Genomic DNA, 12,966 nt, shown 5'->3' with positions numbered 1-12,966 from the left:
GCTTTTCCTTTTGTTTTCTCTCTTTTCCTTTTTTTTTACTTTTACCTATGAATTTTTCATTTCTACTGTCAATGGTTTGAACGCAAAAAGCCAATAGTAAAACTCGTATCGGAAACATAGACAGGTGGTGTTGTACAAACACGATAGAACCGATTTGATCCAATCGATTATCTTGATTAAATGTATTTTGCTGCACCTGTGTTATTTTTGCATGCATTTACATCGTACCATTGTGACCAGTAACGCTAAATCGCACTTTTTCACCATTATTATAAATCATACGATTATTTCATATAGCAACATTGATATTAAATCTCGGCGAATAAAATTTACGAGACAGTATTTTTACATTTTGTTAAAATATATTCACATGAATAATTTTATGAATATTTTAGTGAATTTCTCATTAAGTGAGTTACAATCTATATGTTTGCCTATGTATTGTACCATCGTTGAAAAATCAAGTACAATGCGAAGATTTTTACGATGAAAAATTTTAGTAATAATAACTTCAAAAAATAATTTCAATGTAATTAAATAATGAATTATTAGGGCGTTAAAACGAATCTATTCATACGCAATATGTCATATTTAGTGAATCCTGGTTTTGCCAGGATATTCCACAAATTGGTTTCTAAGGGATCAATTTGAATTACCATTAATTAGGAGAATTATCTCCATTCTGTAACCAAATGTTAGATTGCTAAACGTTGGTAATCACTCAATTCCTTGCTTGGCAAATCGAATATCTATGATCGAAATGGATCGTTTTCTAACGCGGAAGAAAGAACGAATGAAGCTTACCGGTCTTTTTATAGAATACGACTTCCATCTTCAGCTCTGTTTTGCTCTCGAGGCTCTTGTCGATCATCGCTCTTTCCTCTTCTTTCGTTTCCGGGCCATAGAGAAACTTGCAAGCGCAACCCCTTTGCATGATTTGCGCTCGCGCGAATCCTGTCAGCTCGCAGAAACCGTCAGAGCAATAAACGATCGGGTAGAGCGACGGAACCTGTGCATTTCCCAGCACAAAGTTGCTGTCTGCGAACAAAGGCGAATATTCCATTAAAGCAAACAACTACAATAACGTGGTTTCTATTTAATCTTTTCTACTTAACTATCTATTTATTCTCGAGTTTTCATTATAAACTACACATGGCGAGCGTATACAGTACGTCAGCAAAGTATTCTTTTATGAATACATCGTGTGTAAATTTTACAGAGAGACTCGAAGACGAAAATCGGGTAACGGTTGGTCGAAAAAAGAAAATATTAGTTAAACCTAATGATTAGTCATAGATTAATCAGATTAATGTATAAATCTATGTGACTGTCGTCGAAGAATTTTGCCACGTTCGAGCCAAAACAATTTTAAATCGCAGTTCGTTCGCTACCCGTGGCGAAGTTGCACAAGACGCGTATAAATAGAGATCTCTCCATGATCGCGAACATTATCTTTTTGAATACAAGGATTATCGGGTCGCAGCATTAAATCGAGCATTTGTTACTAATGGCGCACGGTATTAGTAAAAGAAAAAGTTTTAATCTCAGAATGCGCGAATCTGCAAAAGCTTTTATGCAAATAAAAGGTGCAAGATATTTGGACCAAGAATATATTTCGCATAAAATGATGACGAGTATACGATACACAGCAGCACTTCTGGTAAAAATATGTTTGCAAGCAAACAATAATTTCATTTATATTGTCAGAAAAACTTGTACTTATTTATATCGTGCTCTCTATTGTATGTGTTCGTTCTTATTTCCCGTTAGCAAGAACATGGATCTTGCCAATTAACTTTCCATACATCGCGTCTATTTTTTCGATTACTCTTTATTTCAAAATTTCGTCGTATTGAAAAAGAGAAATCGACAAAGAACGGAGAAGTCTGATTGAACTGTCGATTAGCTTTAAATAAGCACAAAGAAGTAAGCGATACGTGTGTTTACGTCGAATTTGTTGGTGATAGCAATTCGACGAAAGTTACAGTATCTCGCTATATTGCGTATGTTATACGAAACATTTAGAAATGTTACTTGCACTTTAACGAGATGAAATTATCATAATCACATTGGCAAAGTTTGAAACAAATATAAAGATGTATACAAAAGTTACAAAATATTTATTGTAGATATATTTCGTAGAGATCACGATATGTATATATGTTTGCAATAAATATCTCGTAATCTCTATGTGGATTTTCAGATTGAGTTAAAATTTTATCGATATAATTATGGCGAATTGATTACGATGCTAATGAAGTCTCAAAATGTTTCATACAACACACATATTAGTAAACGTGTAGGTACGTAATCGTTCAAATATTTTCGCCACATTACGTTCTTCCGGAATACAATTATTGAAATTGAGGAAAGTAAACAAGATTTCGATGATTACGTGAACGCAATGCACGTCTGCATCATATGGCGGTTCATTGGTTAATAGCTTTGTCAACGTCACTGACGTCACGCATAATTTCTTTCAGGGTAACGACGGTGCTATTTTTAATTTTACGCTCACCCCTGAAACACTTTCATCTTCCCACAGCCTTTTGTGAGACTTCAACTCCCGACGCTTCCTTGTTTCTTCGAAATAAAATCAATGACTGTCTGTTTATCAAAGGGGTTCGGTCCAATTTCATCTTCTTGCAATTATCATTAATTCCTCGACGAGTGTATTTAAGGTTTAATTAAAGTATGCTGGAGAATTGCTCGAGATAAATCCATGGACAGAAAATTCTTTTTTTTTTCGGTGAACGATCACGTCTAAACAATCTCGCGCAATTTTTTAACGGATCATGGTGATTGACGATTAAGCCACCCTTTATGCAGCGTGGAAAATAGTGATTGTCACATGTTCGGTAGGGAGTTCAGTTACGAAGGGTTGTAAGATAAAAATATGATTTAGGGGTAAAGTTTAAATATTAATTTATTTTAATTTGCTGATCATCTTTTCTTATTCGCACCGTGTTCTTTATCTTTGATTTCATTTGGATTTAATTCTGCTCCAGTCGAATTTTCATGTCTGAACGTCGTTCTCGTTTCACCGTATAAAAAGATTTCTAACGATTTAAGAGAAATTCTCTTGAAATCGCCTGCAGTTTTTTACACCTAAGACATTTTTAACGATAGGACTCAGGATTGAAATCGCGCAAATAAATGTAATTCGTAGAATTCGTAATTACAAACTAATTTTGATTCGAGAAAATACATATACGTTTGATCAAGATTCAAAATAGGATTAAAGAGCCAATGCTTCTTTGAAAACGTCAGAATTTCTACGCATTTGTCATGGGAATGATAAATTGTAATTATATCTGATATATATAGAAGTACAGTATAAAGCAAACGTTTCGACGATCTCAGACAGGATGAGAGGGATAATTAAACGAGAGACACAGCGGGTTCGCAGTTCCTCTTTAATTACGGACGTTCTTCGCAGACCTTATTACATGTGCCTTTCTCCTCGGCTATGTTTACTTATTTCTAATAAATATGTATGAAATCGTCTTTCGAATTTGCAGTTCTGCTGTACGCAGGTACACAAACATGTACATACGTATACGCGTAATACGAAATCATCGTTCGAATTCCCAGCTGTACTATTCACTAACACGTTCAAACTGTCGGCTACGAGAACGACAGGGTTTACGATCACATCGCATCAGTTGCTAAAAGCAGCGTAACACGCTACAGTTTCAGTCGGATCTTGACAAAGACTAATGGAGTCGATTGTCTTGCTTACGCTTAGGAACATATGCAGCATAGACTAGTGCCAGAAAAATTTTCTATTCTTTGTTCTAAGAAATGAAAATCTGAAAGAACGTTTGCTAGCGAACGATCGCTAGCGAGAAGAGACACGGCTGCCTTTAAGGTTGCTTGATGACGATACAAGGACGCGTATGTAAATAGGAGTTTGTTGCAGTTTTCTAAATTCGTGCGAGGAAAAACTCGTAATCCTAGTAAATAAACCGAACGTCGTAAATAACGAAGGAGCACGATAAAAATAGCAGTAGACCGTGAAAAGTGCATTTTAAATAAATATAGATTTTATGATGGTAGCTGTGCATGGGAGAAAATCTGCATCGAGAAAAACAAACAGGGAGAGAAGCTGTGCTTGCTTTTGTCGAATATGCGAGAGTCATATTCGACTATGTGAATATCTCGAACGTTTGTTTATCGCGAGTTTTTTCTCTATGTAGGTTCCAGACATTATGAACGTGTATTTGGTGCATATTATGTATTTCTTACGCTTGGGTGTTAATTAAATGTAAAAAGGGAGCACGTACTCAGGGCCAATTAAACCGTTATGAAATAGGAAGCACTGTTTATCCCGAGCGGGATTTCAATTTTCCGTGTAATGGTCAGTTATCTTTAAATATGGTATTATCTTCAAGTGATTAATTAGCAAGGACTGTAAAAAAACGAACGAGTTAAAATAATTAAAAGGAGCCAATTATATCAGAAGTTTCAGTCACCATTTTTCTTATTATTAGCTACGTTCGATTGGATTATTATGATAGCTCTTTTTACATTCTCGAAATCGATAAAAATTTCATAATACCTCAAGTAGTTTATTAGAAAATACACCTGGTACCTATAGATTTACCGTAGGGTTGTTACAGGCGTTGTTTTCAGAAACTTCCTAATGTGCTTTTTTTATATAAATAATTTTCCGGCCACTTTTGCACAATATACCAGCCTCCTTTCACAGGCATTAGAACATTTACGCGCAATTAGGAACCTGAATAATCATTAGAAGATTCATAAAATCTTTAAAAATCGTTGCATCGTTCGAAACTTTCAGCTATAGAAAATCCACATATTTGTATCAACCTCGTTAATTATGTACATTTATCATTTGTTCTGTAATTTTTTCGAACAGTTTTCGTTAAAATTTACTCTATGTTCTGAACCGTTATCTACGAAAAACTAAAATTCCAACCGTTTTCCACATAATCTAGGTCGTTTATCGTGTTTCGTACGCGACCATTATATGCCCTAATATCATTGAACGTGAATGCACAAATTTGAAGCGGTAAGAACGATATGATACGTTGCGTTTCAGGATAAATCGATAAAAAACCGTGATTTAAAACTTAATCAAATGGTCGGAGGATATTTTTCAAGCCGCAAGCGTATTCAGCGAAAGGGAGAGAGAGAGAGAGAAAGAGAGAGAAAGAGATCATGCAAATTTTCATGTTTTCATATTGAAAAGCGATAACTACATCGTAAGTTGTTAATCATATTTCCTAGTAACCGCAAAATAATTAAATGGATACGACACACGTGTTACCGTAGCTATTGTGATTAATTCAGCTAAAGTTACATTCAGCTAGATGCTTTTAATATAACATTTTCGTTATTCGGAGACGATTTGGATATTTTGTACTTGTAGATATAATGCACGTTTTTAGATCTTAATTTTAACTCTCCTCGTTTTGTATTTATAATCTATCCGTACCCTTATTATTAAGGCTAGCCTGCCATAATTATTCGTACGACTTTAAGATATAGCGCACATTGTTTGAATAATTAAAAATGCGCGAAATTCCTGACGAACAATTGGATGCGTCAACAATATCGATACCTGTATAATTTTTACAGAGAAGTGGAATGAAGTAAAGGCGATGATTGTAGAAATGAAGAAACGTATGAAAGATAGGTATATTGTATTGCACATTCAATTTTATTGCGATCTACGTTTATGATGTATCCCAAATCGATATATGAAAATGCCGTATTTTGAAGTCAACTAAATTGCATATTATTATTGACTTTTATAAAAAAAAGAACAGGTATTTTGAGGAAAGAACAAATTGAACACAATTGTTCGGTTGGATAATTAATATTATAGCGAATCGATAAAAAGATTAATTTTCCTAGAAATGATCCTACAAAGATAAACAATGCAATCCGACACTACACTTCAAGGTGACGTCACATGAGAGAAACGCACGAATTGATGACGCTGAATGTTAATTTTGCCGCAGACCTCATAAGTGGAATGCAAATTGAAATGTTTATAAATACCTATAATTAAGGGAATGGAATTATCTGTTAAATATTATAGAGGGTTTTATATTCTGGATATTTTATATACTTTTACATATTTATTTAAAGGATCGCATCAAGAACTAAAGCGTAACCTTTTAATTAACCTTTTAATAAAAATTCATTCGTAAAACAACAGATTGAGTGAAAGGGATTAAGAAAACGTGATACTTTATTGTAAATTTAGGAACGTGTCGAACGTATCATGTTCGCGTGGTAATGAAAATTTCGCATTTATGTTTAACTATGACGATATCGTGGCCATTGCGGATTAAATGGCATTATTCAAACATGTCGACCTTATGCTTTATATCACGTATCATGGACTCTGTCAAAGTATTTGCAAATAAAGGGGAAATTTGCGTTTCATACGTTTCTCCGAGTATCATCACTTTTTCATTTTTAGTCTTAATGGATTACAGCACGTGTAACATTTTCGATGGGATTGTTTCTTCGTAATAAGACAGGTAAGACCGTAACAGTTAAACGTTTAACGGGTGAATCCAATACAATTCCGATACGACATTAATTGTAGAAAATACAAGAAAGTGGTTCAATCAAACTTGAAATTACGGTGTGGATCGGGTAAGGTAGAGAAAATCTAGCAGTAAATTATATCGACTCGTTTTCGATACAGTTAAGAGTTCCCCGTGGAAAAAGTAGTCGTTTATATGGAATTGGCGGTATGGAAGCAATGTCGATTTCCTTCTCCGAAGACGATACGATACGGAAAAACTTCGAAAGGTAGTGGAATACAATCGTACAACGTAATAAGTATCGAATTGAATTAAATAAAATAATTACGTCGTGGTAAATTATTTCATTTTTATATCCATAAAACTAACTTTATTTTCTCTTTAATCCAACAAACCCGCCGTGCATTATCGATGCCGGCAGTTTGAATCATCGAAACACGATCAATTAATCCAACTTCGTATTTAAAGATTCAACATGAATTATTTTTTCTTTTCGAAGAGGAAAGGAGAGTTTTAATTTGTTTTTTGAACAAGATCAGTTACATTTTGTAATCACGTAAAATTGCAAGTATTGTTACGGACGTAATATTCTTGAAAGGATTGTGACAAAGGTCGACCTCCATTGTAAGATGAGTCACATCTTCTCTGTATCTAAGAAAAATCTTCGTGTTACGTTTCGTTTTTTTCATAGTGGGGGCTTCTGTTTCGGGATCATATATATAGCGATTCATATATATATATATATATATATATATAGCGATCTTATAAATAATACAAGGAACTTTTTATCTGTTGTTCTCTATAGATGATCTATACTGGAAATTTGTCGAAAATTTTTTCACGACATTTCATATTTATACTCTTCGTTCTTCGATGCGATTTAACGAGGAAGGCCGAGAGTCTCATTACCAGTGGAACTTTATCACTCATGATTGAGGTCGCTGACGATGATAACTTAGCAATTTCCACTAAGGTCGTAGTGTACCGCTCCCCTTAATCAGATTTCTACAAAATTTCGAATACGTGGAATTGTGAAGCAAATGGAATGGTTAGATTCTTGTTCGGTGCTTTAAATTGGTTCATTTCGCAAAAGTCTCTCCAGGGGTAGGCAACTTTCCCTCGGAATATGGAAACACAAAAGTCCAATATAGTCCAGAAACCAATTGCCGTTAGACGCAAAGAACTGGCCCACTTACGAGACATATCTTTTCCAATACTTGCCTTTGTATAAGTATGTCCCGTGGAAACAGCAACTGGATGAGATTTCAAATATCATCTTCACTTTATAATTTAATAAAATTTCACTTACTTCGTCTTAGTTCGAGTATAGACTGGTGAACATATAAATATTTAACTAACTATATCGCAAAAGGATTTATTTCCGTTTCTTTTCTGTAGTATAAGTTTTAAAAATACATTTCTTGTGCTTCGAAGAGAATAAATGTAGAACGGCTTTCGTATATTTACTTTTGAGTGATAATTACGAATTAGGTTAGATAGAGTTTGAAATGGCGAAATTACTTACATAATTAATTACCCTTTGTATTAAAAGTAACGACATTTAGTGGGATCGCTAAAGTTAACTTTCATTAAAGTGAAACTTTCATTTTTAGATTGGTTTTAAGTTTTATAATGTAATATAGAAATTTTATAATATTGCTAGTCGTATATAATTACAGTGTTAATGAAATTTCAAAAAGTTTTGTATAACATACATAATGTATTCATAAAAGTTTTCCATCTTGAGCGTTCAAAGTACTTTTGTCAGACTTTTGCATACTCGTTACTATATATCATTTAAAAACATTATTCTTTATTAACAAAGCTATGTAGTCAAAATAGAGAAAGAAAAGTAACAGTGAAATTTTCTTTGAAACACCATTTGAAATAAAGGGCGATTTCTATTCACTCGGTGGTGTCTGCTATATTTTCTCTTACCCCACAAGTTAGATCTCCCTTTGCTTTAGAATACCTTTCTCGGGCCGGAATATGAAGCGATTAAGCTTTCCTATCGAGTAGCTTAACCATATACCTTTTGAAAAAATTTGCCCACCGTCTTTTCATTTAAGACCATTCTGAAAGGATTTTCATTTATTGAACGATGAATGCGTTTCATGGAAGAAATGAAACGATAATTGACGATTTCCCCGTTGCTCATAAACCGTGGCACATCTGGAGAAACAATGTTCTGTAATTGCCTCTTAGTTGTCTCATTTTCTATGCAATATCGTTTTATTACCATAAACGGCGTAAACCATAAACGATTTATTGCTGTTCGAACCACTTATGCGGTTAGATATACTTTCATTGAGCAAAGACTATAACTTAAATCGATAAATGTATGTGTCTTTCTCGGAAACGCCCTGCGTCGTTACTTTTACTCGCAATGTTGAGTGTCACGATAAGATAAGTGTCATTGATATTGTACAATCATTAGGTATCGCCGCGCCGATCAATAACTGAATTTTTTTTTATTTCTTAATGTCACCTTATAGATAGAAAGGAATATCGAAAAATGAAAAGGACATGTCATTGTTAGGTCTGAAAGCTTTACAAAATAGACGAAAATTTCGTAACAATTCGACTATTTTATTTGAAAATATGCCGAGCATTTAAATGTATGTTTAGCATGGATCCGTAGTGTTCTTTCATGAAAGTTCCTAAATTTTCCTCACGGCAAGAATATCACGCAGTTAGCGTAACCTACAAGTTAAAGATGGACTACAATATTTACTCACACGTCGCTTGTAATTTATGTTAGGATACATTCACACTGTATATATTTGCACTAGATTCTAGCTAGTTTTGTCTTCAGAAGTTAATTCGCCTTTAGACTTACGTATCCGTATGAATTCTCATTTACCCAATATCCCGTATCAATCCTAACTTTGAACACAGTTGCTAGACAAGTTACATGCTTATCCACTTGCGAAGCTTGTGAAATTTACCATAGCCTGACGCTACATTGCAATTAATTCTTAGTACGTAGAGGAATTACGTGCTCCTGTACAAGCTGCCAAATCGATAGCAATTGAGAGCTTTTGAGAGGCTCCTATCGTAACAAAAACATTAGCTCCGGAAATATATTTGCCACGAAGTTCTCAATTATTCGAATTTCGATAGAAATTTCGACAATTAATGAATTAATAAATAATATTATTATGCGTAAGAAGAAGCGGCAAGAAATTACAAAATAAAATTATTAAAAATTTTTTTAATTCAGAATTATTTTTATTTTCTTTTTTTTTAAGAATGCTTCTCAATTATAAGAATGTTACTTCATTAGTAGCAGTAGTAGTATTTTACAAACACTATGTATATATATAATAGATATAAAAGTCTGTTGGAAATGCTTGTCATTTGACGCATTTATCTGTGAAGAACCTGACTATTAGTGGAATGTTTTGAGGTCATACTGTGATATGCAGTTTCGAATTCGATGAAAGTGTATGCAAGTTGTGTCGCTGTTATACGCGCGTATAAATGTCGTGACAGGTATGTATAGTGGTTGAAATATTCGTATACCGATCGAGAAGTAGCGTTCACGTAGAATTTTGAAACTGTCAGAAATATTGAACGAAGTTACGTTTTTAATTCCTTCGTACTTTTGTACACTCTTCTTGTTAACTTTTACATTCATGTTTCATGATAGTGCTTCTATCGTAATTAGAGATCGTTTCTAAATAACTAGTGTCACGTGTTTCGACTTTCTGTCTGGCGTTTACTCGATCGTTACTACTTCGGAGAAACAGATTCCAACCTCGTGTAGCGATATAGAAGAAGAGAAAGGTAATTTTCGTAAATATTAACCCTCAAGCGACGGACCTCAATGTTACGGACCAAATCGTTAAAAAAAAAGAGATACATATATGTATTTTCTTCCCTACATTTTCCATTTCTTTTTTTTTTTTTTGTAGAAATATTGCACGTTTTTGATACCCTTACGATGCAAGAACAGTTAATTAATTGAACTCTTTATTCCTGATTAATTATCGTTGATGGGACTCACTTTGTACGAGTTGCGAAGATTAAGTAACAAGTATTTTTCATTATAATTCCATAGTTGAATAGTTGGAGCATCGAAACTAATAAAAATTTTCATAATGAATGCATTGGAAATTTGCTTGAGGGTCTGCGAGGGAGAAGCAAAAGCGACGCAGGGATAATAGATGAATCACACGTCGTTGGAAAAATTACTGTTTGCAAGTTTCCAGCCGTCTCTTATAAAATTGTTTTCCTTCTTCGGTACAAGATGATCATCAATTTTTTCTCCCGAGGAATGATATTAAGCAAATGATTGATGATAATCACTAGGATAATAAATAGGTCATCCGTACAAAGAGGAACTCTCTTTTGACCTCCCTTATTTCCCACTTATTCGCCACTCAGTATTTACTGTTACTCGGTCGTTTTTTAATGGGCTATTTTCTTCCGCAAAACAAAGCAGCTTTTTTCTATAACTTGTATGAAGCGTTTCTTCCAAAATGTAAAACGTCCTTTCATTTCAAGCGAAAATACAAGAGCGCTTTTTCTACATCGAAGAAAGTGAAATTAATTTCCGCTATACTTCTTGTAAGAGGGAAATATCATATATCTCAGGTCAAGGGAATTTAGCAAAATTGCACAACAATGTTACTTGTGTATTGTATGCAGGGATTTCCAGGGCAAAATTAAATTATTTACGATTTGAAAAATGAGACTCAGCCAATGTTTTTGTTCATGAAACTTCTTCATTTTCTTCATGTTTACGATCGGTCTTATTAATATCCTTCAGATGTATTGTAACATATTGCATCGTCGAACAAAGATTGTATATAAGCTATTTGTCATCTGAGGTTCGAGAAATGCTTTCTAGTTATATATTTATTATTATTATATTACCATAAATGTTATATATTTATTAGAATAGAATTTATTATAATTATGAATATATATATAATTTTCTAAAGTTACGAACGCATCTATAGAAATGTTGCAAAAGGATATTCTCAAGGCAGAGATAAGAAGCATTTCTTTCTGATTAGGATTACAACAAAACTACTTTCAAAGTGTTATAAAATTTGATTTGATATAATTTACAAAAATGAATAAAAGGAAATGGAAAACGAAAGAAGCAGATAAGAAGTCGAATACTTTTTCGTTCGAACGTGTAGTTGAATTTGTCAGAATCAGATTGTAAGCATGTATGTACGTAGGGAGGGAATAACGTCGATTTTCACGGCGTCGATGTTAGATTAATATTCTATGCCCTGTCTGGGGTCGACGGACTCTGTAATAAAACTAGGGGATATTCATATTCCACGGCCAAGAGGGTTGTACATCTTTGCGAACTGAATGTTGGAACACCGTGTTGTCACGGAGTTCACTATACTTGAACTTGCATAAAAGTTTCCCTATACATCGTTGCTGTTGAATATTATTTTAAGTTTGAATAAAAAATAAAATGAAATAACTATATACTTCGTATCGGAGTATTTGCATATAGAAAAGATCAAAGTTCAATTTTTTACCAAAAACCTTTTCAAAGGCTTCTACGGTCGTCTATTGGCGCGTATACGAATATACACGGTCGTTAAACTGGATAGATTTGCTGGTTTTGAATAGATACTGCATATACATACGTTTATACGTAACAACAAATGAACGTACTCGATAAGGCGATATTTTCTGTTGCCTCTTGTATAAGGTGAAATTGTTTCGCTAAAGTGGTTCTTTTAAATCGATAAAAAAAAGATGCAGATAGACGTGAAAAAATCTTTGCTAAAACGAATATTCCGATCGGTCCTCCATGAGTCTTGGTCAGCAAAGACAAACGAGTGTTTGAACAGTCGTCAACCATCCTTTACCCCAGTTGGCGATGCGCCAAACACGCTCGGAGAAAGAAAGAGAGTGCCAAAAATATCCTCGGATAGGTACTTCGAATGTCGTTAACGAGCAATTATTTCCCTTTTCTCCCGTCGAAATCAACGTGTTCACAATGGAAATGTCACGAACTTCAATCCAAACGCATTTTCTTTTTCATCGATCTTTCTCACCTGATTGAAATCCTTCGGATCAATCTGTAATACGCGTAATACGGAAAAATTTATTCTTATAATAGTTTGGGATACCCGCTCTCGCTTAAAAATCTTTTATTTTTCATTTTTAATAAAACTTCGGTACCTATTTCATGTTAATTATGATCCTCGAATTACATGAATTTTCTAGTAAATTTAAGTTAAAATTAAAGAAAATAAAAAATAATATTTTAATTAACTACTTTTTTCGTTGCATCAAGTACCAAGTTAAATGGGCATGCCATTGTAATTTAAGAGATTGTTAATTTATGATTTTTCCAAGTTGATATAATAACTGTCCTAAATCTTTCGAGCCACAGTTCATTTACGTAATATCACGATATTTTTTCGGACCAAGTTGAATGACAGATACTATTACGTCG

At 33.8% G+C, this 12,966-nt stretch overlaps 1 protein-coding gene and 1 long non-coding RNA gene across 4 annotated transcripts in view; one reads left to right on the top strand and one right to left on the bottom strand.

Moving 5' to 3' along the window:
* The window catches only part of LOC126922754 (uncharacterized), a 35,251-nt gene that overhangs the window by 12,630 nt on the left and 9,655 nt on the right, over positions 1-12,966 (top strand). The window lies entirely within an intron of this gene.
* LOC126922681 (potassium voltage-gated channel subfamily H member 8) overlaps positions 1-12,966 on the bottom strand; it is a 28,641-nt gene that overhangs the window by 10,653 nt on the left and 5,022 nt on the right. For all 3 annotated transcript variants that reach the window (XM_050735477.1, XM_050735478.1, XM_050735479.1), the window contains exon 3: positions 805-1,038. In XM_050735477.1, coding sequence (XP_050591434.1) covers positions 805-1,038 — 234 coding nt within the window. The remainder of the gene's footprint in view (positions 1-804; positions 1,039-12,966) is intronic.

Source organism: Bombus affinis, chromosome 12, assembly GCF_024516045.1.
Source record: "Bombus affinis isolate iyBomAffi1 chromosome 12, iyBomAffi1.2, whole genome shotgun sequence".
Lineage (NCBI taxonomy): Eukaryota > Metazoa > Arthropoda > Insecta > Hymenoptera > Apidae > Bombus > Bombus affinis.
The sequence above is the reverse complement of the archived record's forward strand: the minus strand, read 5'-3'. Positions and strand labels throughout refer to the sequence as shown.